Below are 15,309 nucleotides of genomic sequence, written 5' to 3' on the forward strand. Positions count from 1 at the left end.
CCCCCGCCCCCGCGCCCGCGCCCGCAGCCCGGCATTTCTGACGGCGGAGGAGGTAAGCGCGTGTGGACGCAGCGTGAGCGTTGGGGAAATGCCGAAGATTCTCGGATAGCCGGAGGCTCTTTGACAAGCGGTCCAGTGCAACGTCGGGGGGGGGGGATTGGAGGACCTACCCCTGAGTCCCCCCGTCAGGGAGCACGTCCTCAACCGGTTTGCTGGGATGCGCCAAACAGCCCCTGCGCCCTCCCCGAATCCCTGCCCTTTGGGATGCGGTGTCCTCCCCAAATCCCTGCGCCTGGGATGCGGAGTCCTCCCCAAATCCCTGCGCCTGGGATGCGGAGTCCTCCCCAAATCCCTGCGCCTGGGATGCGGTGTCCTCCTCAAATTCTTGCCCCTGCGATGCGGAGTCCTCCCCAAATCCCTGCACCTGGGATGCGGAGTCCTCCTCAAATTCTTGCCCCTGGGATGCGGAGTCCTCCCCAAATCCCTGCACCTGGGATGCGGAGTCCTCCTCAAATCCCTGCGCCTGGGATGCGGTGTCCTCCCCAAATCCCTGCGCCCGGGATGCGGTGTCCTCCTCAAATCCCTGCACCTGGGATGCGGTGTCCTCCTCAAATTCTTGCCCCTGCGATGCGGTGTCCTCCTCAAATTCTTGCCCCTGGGATGCGGAGTCCTCCCCAAATCCCTGTACCTGGGATGCGGAGTCCTCCTCAAATTCTTGCCCCTGGGATGCGGAGTCCTCCCCAAATCCCTGCACCTGGCATGTGGAGTCCTCCTCAAATCCCTGCGCCTGGGATGCAGTGTCCTCCTCAAATTCTTGCTCCTGCGATGCGGTGTCCTCCCCAAATCCCTGCACCTGGGATGCGGTGTCCTCCCCAAATCCGTGCCCGTGGGATGCGGTGTCCTCCCCGAATCCCTGCCCATGGGATGCAGTGTCCTCCCGGAATCCCTGTGCCCGAGATGCGGTGTCCTCCCCAAATCCCTACCCGTGGCATGCGGTGTCCTCCAAGATGTTAATGGGGGGTCACGGCTCATAGATGTTTCCAGACACCCCCCTTTACCCAAAACCCATGAGCTATGTTACAAGCGCTCCAGCGCCCCGAGACTCACCCTCTGGGAGACACCGCCACGTGCTTCCTCTCCACGAGGCCTGGCGTGGCCCCAAACGTGCGCGCGTAGCTCTTAGGACCCCGGAGCATCCGTCTGCATAAGAACGCCCGTGTGCCCAAACCCGGAGACCCGTCCTGCTCTCGAATGAGCGGCGTCAGGAGCAGGTGCGCTTAGGTCCCGGCGCCCTGGCGAGCTGTAAAGGGTCCGGGGGCTACAGAGCGCGCCGTACAGGCCTCAGGGACGGTCTCTGCTCCACCCCACAGGGTACTTTGGCAACACCGACCCGCATGACGGCCGCTACCCGCCCAGGCCCAAGCCGCCCGCAGGTACGTGCACGGTCTCTCTCACCTGAGTGCGGAGGTGAGAAGGGAAGGTGGGGTGTGCAGGGCATCTGCCTCTAGCGTGGCGTCGGTGGGCTTGTGCGCACCTGTGCGCTTGGGAAGGTTGCATCGTGGGCGCAACCAGCCACGGGGCAGAGTGCACTTACATGTGGACACGTGTGTGAGCGTGTCTGTGTGTGTACTTGCACGCGCACTTACCTTCAGGTGCTCTGCACACACCTGTGCAGGTGCCTTTCTGCGTGCGCTCCTGTCCATAGCATCCTGTGCACAGCGCCACGTGTGCAGGACTTTACAGGTACGGCTCCCCACTGCTGCGGGGGTGCGTGTGCGAGCCCTCCTTTACACACGCGCACGTCCACGCGTCTTCACTTAGGCCTGTCGTCCTCACAGAGTGTGTACATATTCCCGTCTCTAGAGTCACGTGTGCATCCTTTTATTCATATTCACATCAACACCTGCATTTGCACAGGTCTCCATCTGTATGTATGTACACCTTCGTGTGCGTCTGTATGAGCACGGTCATATACACACGTGTCTGTGTATCGTTACTTAGGTGCATATCCCTTATGTATATGCACGTATCTCTCTATTGTTATATGCACGTAGATGCCCCTTTACAGATATTCACATAAACACCTTAATGTACACGTGTACATCTTCACTTAGGTATAGGCCCTTTGTATATGTACTTATTTACACACTTACGCATGCGTCCCTTTATATATGTGCCTAGAGACACCTTTATATATTCATGTCTCACGACATCTTTACTTATGTACGTGTACCTTTATATACACTTATATGAGCACTTTTATCTACATAGTGTCTGCATGTCTTTACTTGGACATATATCCCTTATCCCTTATAGATGTCTGTTCATATTGATCTATTTTTTATATTTACATATATATCCCTTTATACATATATTTATATATCTTTATGTTCATGTATAGATCCCTTTATATGTTCACGTAAACACCTTTATATACAAATGTCTCTATATATCTTTATATACGCTTGCACTTATTTCTATGTGTGTCTATTTGCATATACACTTTGATAAATATGCAGGTATAGATATTCATTTGTGTGTGTCTATATATATATCTTGATATAGGTATTACGTACCTTTATGTATACATAAGTGTTTATATGTAGTGCATATATACACCTGTATATGTGTGTTTATATATATCTTTGTTTATATATTTTATGTACATACACACCTCTGAATATGTATATATACTTATATTTGCACGTTTATATACATATACTTCTGTAATAATGCCTGTGTATACCTTCGTATATGTATGTATACATATATCTTTATATGTGTGTATATATACATTTATATATGTACATATATAGTTTTAAATATGTATGTATATAGTTTAACTATATACATTTTTATATGTATATCTATATATTTATGTCTATATGCATTTTTATGGAGATTTAGTTTTATATGTATACTACACTTTCATATATGTATATTTATATATGTACTTTTATTACATATTTATTATATATTATATATTTTATCATATATTATATATTCATTATATTTTTATTATATATTCATTATATATTACATATTCATTATATATTATTTATTAATTATATGTTCATTATATCTTTTATATATTTAACTTTTATTATATTTTATCATATATTATATATTCATTATATTTTATCATATATTATATATTCATTATATTTTTTAATATATTATATATTCATTATATTTTATTATATATTCATTATATTATATATTCATTATATTTTTATCATATATCATATATTCATTATATATTCATTATATCTTTATTATATATTCAACTTTTATTATATATTCATTATATATTATATATTCGTCATATTTTTATCATATTATATATTCACTATGTTTTTATCATATATTATATAATCATTATATTTTATTATATATTAATTATATACTACATATTCATTATATATATTCATTATATATTATATATTCATTACCTATTCATTATATCTTTATTATATATTCCACTTTTATTATATATTTATTATATTATATATTCATCATATTTTATCATATATTATATATTCATTATGTTTTTATCATATATTATATATTCATTATATTTTATTATATATTAATTATATATTACATATTCATTATATATTCATTATATATTATATATTCATTATATGTTCATTATATCTTTATTATATATTCGATATATATTCATTGCGTATTTATATTAATTCTATATATTTATTACATATTTATTCTGTATAATATATTTATTATAGTCATTTATTATATATATTCATTATATACACTCAGTATATATATTTATTATATATTCATTTTATATATATACACATATACCTTTTTTGTGGATATGTGCACATATACCTATGGGTGTATAGATGTATCTTTACACACACACACATCCAGGTGTATATAAACCTTTCATGTGACGCTCTCTCCACCCCTGGCACGTGAACACCTGCACAGAATTTCTCATAGGTCAGGAAGGGCACGGGCCCTACGGGGCACACCCGTGCACAGCCCTGGGCTCCAGGCTGTAAGGCATGAGGCTTTGTGTGCAGTAGGCGAGGCTTCTCCCGTGCTTGCTTGTGGGATGTCCTTCCAGAGAGGTGAGGACTCGTCCCCGACCGCGTGCCAGATGGCACCTCGGTCATGTGGACAGGCTGGGTGCACACGCTGCTCTTTCCTGCGGAGTTTCGCGCCGTGAACAAAGAGCGTTGTCTCTAAGGTTCTCGCTAGAATGCTCGAACGTCAGTACCAATGCCGGGCTTTTCATCAAGAACGTTCATGCTGGGGTTCGCCTTCCCGGTCTTCCCGGCTCATAAACGTGCTTCCGGGTTGGGGTGTCCGGTCCGGCTCACATCTCTCTGCAGGAGGAGGATGCACCTGCACTAATAGGAGCCGCCAGGGTACCTGTGAGCTCTGGGAAGGCCCCGAGCTTTCCCCGGGGGATCTCTTTTCCTCCCAGCACGCCGTGACCTCAGCCGGGCAGCCCTGGATGTGCCCTGGTGGCCCTTGCTCTTGGCACTGTGTGGGGCTCCCTTTGGGGTGAGTCCTGGACACGGCTTTAGGGCCATCACCCACGATGGAAGCCTGTGCATCCCCGACCTGTGCCTTCTCTCCCGCAGGAGGCGGTGGCGGCTACTACCCCGGCAATGACGGCTACGGCGGCACTCACGGTATGGCCAGCATCCCGGGCCGGAGGGCGGCGGGTGGGCAGGCAGTACGCGGGGACTCCCGCGTGGGGCCCGGGCACGGCCTCTCTCTGGGCGCTGGGCATTGGCGCTCTCTCTGCTGGCGGCTGGGGCTCGCAGCCCTCTCTGCGCAGCTGTGTGGCTTGGCGGTGGCCCTCCGTCCAGGTGCCTGGCCACTGCCCGCACACCTGTGTCCAGGTAGCGGGAAATGGAGCGGCAGGTACCAGCACTGAGCATGTGGACATCGGCCAAGGAACCGGGGGGCCTTTGTCAGGCGGCCGACCTCCCGCCAACAGAAAGCACTCGGGGTGCCCGACTCTGCCAAGAACGAACAGAAATGTCCAAATGTCCGCAGGAGTGACGCGTGCAGTCGTTGTCTGGCCGGGGCTTTCTCGCCATCGAACCAGCAGACCTTGAGTCCCTCAGACCCTCTCTGCTCCCGTAAGGGAAGATTGAGAACACGACATCATCGCTGTGGAAACGAAATGATACCGATTTTTTTTCCCACAGAGATACAATTGACACACAAGATTGTATTCGTTCTACGTGTGCAACATGATTCGGTAACTGATCACAGATCTAAGTCTAGGGAATGTCCATCAGCCACACAGAGTTACAAATTCTATTTTTTTTTTGCATCCATTGACGCACATAGTTACAAATTCTATTTTTTTTGCATCCATTGGCGCACCGTAGTTGCAAATCCTATTTTTTGCATCCATTGGCGCACATAGTTACAAATTCTTTTTTTTTTTTGCATCAATTGGCGCACCATAGTTGCAAATCCTATTTTTTGCATCCATTGGCACACATAGTTACAAATTCTTTTTCTTTTTTTGCATCCATTGGCACACCATAGTTGCAAATCCTATTTTTTGCATCCTTTGGTGCACACAGTTACAAATTCTTTTTTTGCATCCTTTGGCGCACGTAGTTTCAAATTTTATTTTCTTCATTGTTTTATTTTATTTATTGATTTGACAGAAAGAGAGAGTGTGAGCAGAGGGAGGGGTCGAGGGAGACTGAAGTATATTCTCTGCTGAGCACAGAGCCCACCCAGGACTCGATTCCAGGACCCTGGGACCATGACCTGAGCCAACAGCAGATGCTCAACCCACTGAACAACCCAGGCGCTCCACAAATTTTATTTTTTTTATCGTGAAATGACAACCTTGAAGAATGTATTCCCTTAGAAACTTTTTTTTTCCTTAGAAACTTTTAAACATAGGATATAGGATTGTTCATTAGGGTCCCCAGGGCTTATTATTAATCTTATGACTGCACTTTTGCCTCTTTGGCTCCCGTTCGCCCATCAATCAATTTATACATGGATTTCCAGGCATTATTTTCCTTTTGTTTGTCATATTTTAAGGGATTGGAGCATCCTTAGTGAATTGAGTGACTGTCTTTTTGGTCGAAACTAATATTTTGACAGTGCTTTTGCAAGGCGTGTGGTCCTTTTAGACACGTGGTCCTTCCCATGAATCTTCCTAACCTGTGAAGCGTAAATCATTATTTCACACCTGTTTGTACAAAGTAAAGGAGAAGCATGGTGCTCCTGCACTCTGCTTTAGGGGACAGACAGACGTCCACCACCCTATAGATGGTCCCGTCCCCATAACGCTGTCCCTACAAGATGCACAAGCCTGTATGGGACCCGGGACGTGTCAAAGGTCCCAGGTGAGCCCGATGAAGAGCTGCCTGGTTGAAGCTGAATGTGCCGACGTGATGCTCCATCATGGTCCTTCCATAGAAATTACAGGACAAGTTTTTTGGGATATTTTTACAAGCAGCCACGCGGAGTGTTGTGGGGTCAGATGACGCCCTCACATCCCCCAGGCCAGGGAGGTGTCCTGATCCGGGGGTGTGTTTACTCTGCACACACCTCTGACGATTCTCCCTCTGTGAGCATCTTTTCCAGAGCTTTCATTTCCATCTTTGCCGGATTTGTAAGCGGGAGAGAAATGCCTCACCCCGCAGTGTTCCCCGGGAACCCTAAGGATGCCTACATCACCTCCTGCACCCCAGAAATGAGGATGCTGATCACACGCCACCATTTCTTGGGGACCTGTCTCCCCCGAGTGCAGAGAGCACACCTGTCAGGATGATCACTCACCCTCGGGGCAAAGCGTCTGCAAAATGCGCCGAGGAGTGCGGCGGGAGCCGAGGTCCAGCCCGCGGGATGGATGCTCAGGGATTTTGTGTCTGGACCGCTGTCCTGTGGCACCGAGCTGCTCACACGAGCCCCGAGGATCCGGTGCATGCAGCCGGTGACCGCGTCACCCGCGGCTCCCTGGGGGTGGCAAAATGCGAGTGGCGCGTCCCTTCCTCGTGCACAAGGGGCACCAGTCCTAAGAGGTGATGACCTCATCATAGTGACCTCATTTTACCTCCATTCTCAACCTTGGAATCTTTAAAGACCCCCCACCTGCAAGCGGCGTCCGGCTCCGAGGTCCTGGGAGGCTCGGCCTTCAACATGTGAATTCCGGGGAGGCGCCCGGCTCACTCATCCCTAACCCCCACCACCCCCACCATCCACTTGGAAGACGCGGCTCATCATGTCGCCCACCGGGGTTTCGCGAGCACCCACAAAAACTCTTCCGCTCCCAACCTAACAAAATCGGCATCAAGCATTTCGTTGGTCTTCTCATGTCTTTGCTGAGAGGTTGGCCTCCGGGTCCAGGAAGAAGGTGCCCCGAATCTTTGTTTCCCGGGCCAGGATGAGTCTAGGCTGTGCCAGGGTGGGCTGGCAGTGGCGGGCCCCAGGGCCAAGGCAAAGCCCGCTCCCCAGGGGCGGGGGGCGCCTTCCGTGGGCCCCGTCCCATGCGCTGCCGAGGCCATCGGGGCCGCCGTGTATCCTGCAGGCTGCCCTCTGCCCGGGTCGTCTTGCGCTCAGGGGCCATGCCGGGTGACCGTGCCCCTGCCCTTGGACCGGCCCGGTGGCCTGCAGGCGTCTGCAGCCTCTGGCCACCTCTTGCTTCAGGTGTGCTGGCTTTCTGAGCGCTGCCACCGACGCTTCTGGAGCATTCTCTTCCGTTTCACGTATCTTTCTGTCCTGCAGGAGGCGGGCGCCCTAGACCCAAGACTTACGGGAATACCTATGGTAAAGGAGTTCTTTATGGCGAGCCGTGTGGGGAGCAGCTGTCCTCGGGGAGCACTAACACCCTGTCTGGGGCTGGCGGGAAGCTTGTCCTTTTGTCCCCCCTGCGTGGAAACTAACTCACCAGCTGGGCCTAATTTGCGTCCTCACGGGTCGGCAACGTTGCTTTGCACGCAGTGAAGCCCTACTTTCTTGCAAGGAAGTAAGCCCTGCTCACAGTTGATAACGTGTGTGTGTACATGCATGTGTGTGCACGTTAGTGTTCACCTGTGCATGTGTGCGGGTGTGTGCCAGCATGCATGCATGTGTGCATGCATGCAAGCACAGTTAGGGGTGTATGTGTGCATGTGTACGCCTGGGCGCGTGTGTGCATGCGTGTGCATCTGGCTGCACACACATGTAAATGTGCTAATGCACATGGGCATGTTTCACATGTGTGCCTCTGTGCACATGTGTGTGCACGCACGTGGATTTGCACATGCAAGCCTGTATGTATCCGTGTGTGCACTGTGTATGTGTGTGTGCAGACGGATGTGTGCATGTGTATGTGTGTGTGGCTTGTACGCATGCCTGCATGTGTATTAGCATGTGCTCTGTGTGTGTGGAGGTAGGCATATGTATGGAGGTGTGCACGAATGCATCTGTCCATGTGTGCACATGCGAGTTGTGCTCATGCACCAGAGTAGAGATATGAACACTGTAGATGTATGAACACATGTGGAGGTGTGCATGAGTGTGTGCTCATGCACACATTTGGAGGTGTGCACACGTGTAGAGGTATGCACACATGTGGAGGTGTCCATGAGTGTGTGCTCGTGCACACATGTGGATGAATGGATCTATGTGTGCACATGTGCATATCGGTATTTTCATGCACATGTGCATGGACACTACTGTGTGTGCTCTTATACACATGTAGAGGTATGAACACATGTATAGGTATGAACACGTGTGGAGGTGTGCGTGTGTGCTCATGCACACATGTGGAGGCATGAACACATGTAGAGGTACGATGCACACGTGTGTAGGTAGGTGTGCACGAGGGTGTGCTCGTGCATGTTGCACACATACATGTGCATGTGTATATCCCTTGACCCCATGTGATGAAAGCTGCATTGCCCTGTCCCTTGCCCCCTTGCCCTCGTCGCCACCCCTGTCCCGGGGCTGAGTGTGCAGCCCGCCTCGGCCGAGTGTGCGTCCCAGGGCCAGGTAAGCGCCCTGCAAACAGAGACGCCCGTCCGCGGGGCCGCGAGCTGCCCAGCATGTCCGCAGCGCCTGGCGGGGGACGCTTGCTCCATACACCCATGACCGTGTGCCTCTCTTCTTGCAGGCGGAGATGGACACTCGACTTACGGCAACCCCCAAGGTAGTGCGTGGGCGCCGCACCCCATCTTTAATAAAAACACGCTCTTGCACAGCGCCGTGGGCGGGCCGGCGTGGGCGTGACGCACTGTCACAACTCACGGTCTTTCCTGGAGCAGCGGCTCTTCTTAGGTTTGGCAGGAAGCTGCTGAGCACAGCCGTGTGCCTCCCTGGCGTGCTCAGCTTCCCGGGGGCGCACAGAGGGAGGGAGGACTGTGGATCTTGGGCCGCAGGACCCCTCATGGCTCTGAGGGTCTGGTGGGGCGCGTGGGCCTGTCCCGGGGACACCGATGGCTCCCCTTCCCTTGACGCGCACCAACGGGGAGCCGAGAAGGAGATCCGTGCCCCTGCCATGGGCTGGACCCAGCCTGGTACCAGACGCGGGTGGTTCCCGTCCACGGAAGCGAGGCCTTCCCCTTTCTGGGAAATGCGGATTTTTGTCGCACAAGGGAAAACCAAAGCTTTGCCTGCAAGGCGTCAAGCAGGGCTTCGTGCGCGCGTCCAGAGCTTGGAGGGCGGGCCTAGCAGGCTACATTTGGGTTGAAAACGTATTTTTTGCTCAAGAACACATTGCCCCTTGGAAAAAGGTACAAATGCATCCAATTCCACAAATACCTGAGACACCAATCAAGTGCCTCTTATTTGCACTTTTCGTCCTTGAGTGTCCTGAACGGGTAAGACGGGCTTAATACTCCCCACACCGGGTAGAAACAGAATCCCTTCCTCTGGCTCCTTGTTCTGATTTTTTTTTTTTTTTTTTTTTTTTTACTCTTTTTTCCCCTGGGGTTGCAGGTCGGGAGGGGCGTGGAGGTGAGATTGTTCACGGTTTAGGATGACCGGCTCTGTGGCGGGCCACGCGCTTTCTGACACCCTGTTGCCTTCCCCCGCAGGCAACACGGTAGCGAAGATCGTGTCTCCCATCGTGTCGGTGCTGGTGGTGACGCTGGTGGGCGCGGCGGCCGGTTACTGCCAGCGCAACAGGAGGAGAAACTGTTTCACGCCAAACGGCAAGTCTCAGGGTCTCTGAAAATACTCTGGGGTGCCCGTCACTGGGCTGGCTTATTTCTGGGTACGCCCCAGAGACCCACTTTGCCTTGGGAAGTGTTTTTTTTTTTTTTTTTTTGCTGGGACTTTCGATACACGGGAATGTGAGAGAACCACACACAGGTGCTCCTCCTTGTATTTGCATTTTTTTAAAAAAATATTTATTCATTTATTCATGAGAGACAGAGAAAGAAGCAGAGGGAGAAGCAGGCTCCATGCAGGGAGCCCGACATGGGAGTCAATCCCGGGTCCCCAGGATCAGGCGCTGGGCCGAAGGCCGGTGCCAAAGCTCTGAGCCCCCCAGAGATCCCTGTATTTGCATTTTTTTAAATAAATTTTTATTTATGATAGTCACAGAGAAAGAGAGGCAGAGACACAGGCAGAGAGAAGCAGGCCCCATGCACCGGGAGCCCGACGTGGGAATCGATCCCGGGTCTCCAGGATCGCGCCCTGGGCCAAAGGCAGGCGCCAAACCGCTGCGCCACCCAGGGATTCCCTGTATTTGCATTTTTAAGCAGCTTTTTGGTTTAGCTGCCAAGAACTCACTTACAGGGACACCTGCTAAGCAAGCCCCCAGCGGGGCCGACACCATTTCGATTCGTCATAGGGGACCCAGAACATGTCTGGGTGGAGCGTGCGATTTTCTGTTCCTCTCCAAAGAGAAAAATATAGAGGCCCCGAGTTGTAAGCCTTACTGTTCAATTCGTAGGCTATGCACAGACCCCTCGGAAATGGGGGCGCGGGGACAGGGCGCTGTGGCTTTCTGGTTTGGGCTTTCTTTGGGGGAGGTGCAGGCTCCTGGGTTTGAAGACTCCTGCCCGGTTGGCCATCTGTGGGGTGCAGAGGTGTTGGGGCCCTGGGGACCTGAATGCAGGGAGAGTCCAGAGACTGCATGGGCGGGGGGCTCTATTGCACAAAGGAGGTGAGGGTGCGTTGAGGGGTGGTCCTCACAGTAAGCACCCGCGTCTGACTCCATCTGGGGTTTGCTGGGTGCATCACTCACACCCATCCTGTGTCCCTAAGGAAACCTGCAGGAAACCTGTTGCAGGTGAGGGTGTTAAAAATCCCAAAACCTGCCCAGGGCCTCCCTCTGCTGGCAGATGGGCGTTACTGACCAAATCCGGGCACCCGTGAGCTCAGGTCTACACCACATCCTGCCTCTGGAAAGCTTAGGGGGAAACCGAGTCTCTGCAACAGCCCTTGCATTGGGGGGAAACTGAGTCTCTGCAAAACACCTGGCATGGCTGGCGGCTGGGGGGAAACTGAGTCTCTGAAAAACCCCTGGCATGGCTGGTGGCTTGGGGGGGAGCCGAGTCTCTGCAAAACCCCTTGCACTGGGGGGAAACCGAGTCTTTGAAAAACCCCTTGCAATGGGGGGAAACTGAGTCTTTGCAAAACCCCTTGCACTGGGGGGAAACTGAGTCTTTGAAAAACCCCTTGCAATGGGGGGAAACCGAGTCTTTGAAAAACCCCTGGGGTTGGGGGGAAACCGAGTCTTTGAAAAACCCCTCGCATTGGAGGGAAACCGAATCTCTGCAAAACCCCTTGCACTGGGGGGAAACCGAGTCTTTGCAAAACCCCTGGCATTGGGGGGAAACCGAGTCTCTGCAAAACCCCTGGCATGGCTGGTGGCTTGCATGGTCGTGGCAGATCCACGGAGCATGCATTAGGATTCCTCCTTCATCAGGGCCACGCAGGCATTTCAGAACCCACGAGTGTAGACTTGAATCTTGCACTTTTAGGGGAGGGTTGTCCACCTGAATTTTGCCCCCAATGCCTCACCTTCCATGACTCTTTTTCTGCAGCAGGTGGAGATGATTTTTGCTTTGTTTCTTTTTATTTATTTATTTATTTATTTATTTATTTATTTATTTATTTATTTGCTTTGTTTCTTTTTAAATGTGGGGTCGTGCCCTCCCCGTTTCTGGAGACTAGATAAACATGCCATCGGGGTCTCCAGTTAGTTATTCTTTCTTCTTTTTCAAGATTTCATTTATCAGAGAGAGTGCGCACCAGCAGGGGGAGGGACAGACTCCCCGCTGAGCAGGGAACCCCCCCCCCCCCATGAGGGGCTCCATTTCAGGGCCTGGAGACCATGACCTGAGCTGGAGGCAGCCGCTTAAACAACTGAGCCACCCAGGCCCCGGCGCTAGCTGTCCTTCAGGGGGCAGCCCCGCCGAGAAGCTGCCCCACGTCGCGCGCACATGCCTGTGGGGCCGGGGCCCCTTACGGGTGACCGGCCTGTGTCCCTGACAGCGGACTATTAAAAACTCCCACCTCAGGGAGGTCAACGGAACCGCAACCATAGAAGCGGTTGGTGCAGATATTACCTGGTGAGCACAAAAGTAGAGTCGGTGAATTCAGGACCGATGTTCCAAGCCCTGGGGAAAAAAACAACAATACAAGGGAAAGCGTGAGAAAGGAGAATCTTGGTTGAACGTCCATCCAGAGAGCGTTATTTCGGTTTTTTTGTGTTGCCCGTGACATCGGGTTGGTCCTGTTCCGTTTCCAGAACCAGCGCACGTCTGAGGGCTTCGGGCCGCCTCGGGAGAAGCTCGGCGTGGACGGGGACTGCGTTGGCCGCTGCTGTGACAGTCCCTTTGGTGGTTGAGGTCACCTGTCGCCCTAGAGAATCTCCTGTGGGTGCAGCCGAGACTCCGCGCAGAGCGTCCCTGGTGCACCGGGACACCTGAGCGCGCGTCGGGCCGTGCCACGATGACGGCTGCGTCTGTCCGGGGCTCCCGTGGCCACGCCGCACACATCTGCACGGTGTCCTGGGTCCCTGACACTACCTCTTGGTGCACATCGCCTGCAGGGCGCATGGCGGGGAAGGGGTGGCCCAGGGGATAGGGGTTCGCGGGGTTCCCAGCAAGCTCTACAGGGGTGATGGGAGGGGGGCCTGACCCAGAGAGCTCGCACCCGTGGGTCGGGCTGATGTGGAATGCAGGATTCCCGCCACCCAGGGCCCGCGTGGACCCGTGCACCATCCCGTGTCCATTGCACACACACGGAGTCCGCGTTTCGGGATTGTGCGCACATTCCCGCTCCTGTCCAAGCCATCCTGGGGGCCGGGGCGGGAGGTGGGGGGTGGGGAGCGGCCTGAGGATGCTGTATCTTTTCCCGTGAAACCATATAATTTCGGTATTTCTGGACCCATCGGGGACGACGACTGCGATCCGCGCCTCTTCATTCTGTTAGTTTTCGCTCCACGTGCTGTAGGTCATTGTGCTGTGGGCACCGCCATCCTTAGTTGATACTTTAAATATAGAAAACCTTTTCTTAGTTTATACCTTTTTTTTTTGTAACCTTAGTAGTAGGAAACTTTAAATGCTCAAGCATCTAAAATGCATATACTACCCATTTGCTTCTATTTTAGGAATATTTTAGGGGAAAGGAGAAAGGGTCGTTTGGGTTTATCTGTATAATTTCATCCCACTTAGGTAAATGCTTGTAGAGGTTTTGGACTTTGCCCGAAATATCGGGATAGAGACAATCATTGACGTCTGGAACTCACCGAGAGAACCCAGGAAAGTCCTAAATACGCATATTTTGCACTCAGCATGATGGATTGGGAGCTCCGGCTCCAAAGAGCAGGTGCCCAAAGCAGAATGCCCCGTAATAGAGCTTCGCAAGGAGAAAAAGGAACTCACAGCTCATAGTGTCGACGTAGGGTTGCTCATCCGGGGACTCAGGCCTCAAGTGAGTGGTTTTAAGACGGCGGCAGTGGTTCCCACGGGGAGAGGAAGGTCCCACGGTGCCTCTTGACTGTCACAAGAGATGCATGGCCGGTGCACACTTTGTGCATGTGTGTTCCGGTGTGAGCTCCTTTCAACTGTGGTTAGAAGTGGGTGTGAATGTGTGCACGTGCACGTGTGTGGACGCGCGTGCGGACACACACTCCCACACGTTCACATACACACCTACATGCATTACGAAACACACACATCCTTCTGGTTGGCTTATTTGTTTGTTTCCCTGTAACTCTCATAAATACATCTTCGTCACAGCCAATAAATGTCAAGGGAAAAAGAATACCCCACGTTGGTTTGGTTGCCGAGTTCTTGTTTTCTGTCCTTCCCACTGGCGACCGGGAAGCAGCACCGGATAGGTCTACCAGTGAGGAGGCTACGCAGCTTGGTGGGCGTTGAACACAGGCCGTCCTGCATGGGGTTGCGTGTCCGTTGAGTGTTTGTGGCCTCAGCTCCATGCCGAGGGTCCCGGCAGTTGTTTGGGGACCAGATGGGCACCTGTCACCTTCCCTAGGAAGACATGTTCTCATTGGTGCCATTTGGAATGAAATGGATGATGAACACGTAACATAAAGCAGTCACACAGTTAGGGGATGGACACCACCCAGGTGACAAGAGGAAACTGCTAAGTGTTCAACCTTCTTAGTATAAGAATATTTGAATGATGAGCACATACAGGCATGTGTTTTGGGGAAGGGGAGGGCAGGGATTATACGCAGAAACATGTGATCGATTGATGATTGATTGGTTGATTGACTGATGGCTGAAGTATAGATGACACAGTGTTACATTAGTTTCAGGCAGGGAGCTTATCTCCTGAAGGAATCACCAGGGCCCCCCAGTAGGGCCTGCCTCCCTGCCAGAAATCAGAGAAAAATCAGAATATACTGGACTCTGCATGCCTGTTAAGGAAGGAAAGAATGAGTTTGACCAGAGTGTGTAAAAAGCAACGCTCACCTGCTCCTCCCGGGAGCTCGAGCGTGCCTGGTGGTCCACGTCTGGAAGATTACCTTCACGCTGGTGTGGAGTGAAGCCTGGAATCTAATTTTACGTGGGTCCAGAGGACGGCGACCACCACGGGAGCCAGAGTCTCATTTCCATTTTCCTAACAAACACTTGCAAAAAATAATCGTACTCCCCTCCCGAAACCAAGTCCAAATGGCGATAGGCGGCACTTTGGCGTTGCAGGGGGTAGGGGATGGTCGAGCTCATTGTAGAGAGGGAAAAAGAAATCACATGCACACACATGCACACACGCACACGCACAAATACACAAGCTCACTTGTTGGAGTTCCGGCCAAGAGGGGAAGTGTGGCCACAGAGGCGCACACGGGGAGCATGTGCACGTAGCTCACGGTGAAGTCCCCAC

General features: G+C 51.2%; 1 protein-coding gene across 4 annotated transcripts in view; it reads left to right on the forward strand.

Annotated features, from left to right (window-relative positions):
- XG (Xg glycoprotein (Xg blood group)) overlaps positions 1 to 14,223 on the forward strand; it is a 27,672-nt gene extending 13,449 nt beyond the window's left edge. For 2 of the 4 annotated variants that reach the window (XM_049107737.1, XM_049107738.1), the window contains exons 5-8: positions 1 to 52; positions 1,371 to 1,433; positions 4,620 to 4,670; positions 5,196 to 6,030. The exon at positions 1 to 52 is cut by the window's left edge and continues 23 nt beyond it. In XM_049107737.1, coding sequence (XP_048963694.1) covers positions 1 to 52; positions 1,371 to 1,433; positions 4,620 to 4,670; positions 5,196 to 5,419 — 390 coding nt within the window. In that variant the 3' untranslated portion in view covers positions 5,420 to 6,030. Of the gene's footprint in view, positions 53 to 1,370; positions 1,434 to 4,619; positions 4,671 to 5,195; positions 6,031 to 7,746; positions 7,789 to 9,115; positions 9,152 to 10,037; positions 10,155 to 12,703 lie in introns of those variants that run through there. The other 2 variants (XM_025435495.3, XM_025435497.3) reach the window with 2 other exon arrangements.
- Positions 14,224 to 15,309: the final 1,086 nt, after the last annotated feature.

The sequence above is a fragment of the Canis lupus genome, chromosome X, assembly GCF_003254725.2.
Source record: "Canis lupus dingo isolate Sandy chromosome X, ASM325472v2, whole genome shotgun sequence".
Lineage (NCBI taxonomy): Eukaryota > Metazoa > Chordata > Mammalia > Carnivora > Canidae > Canis > Canis lupus.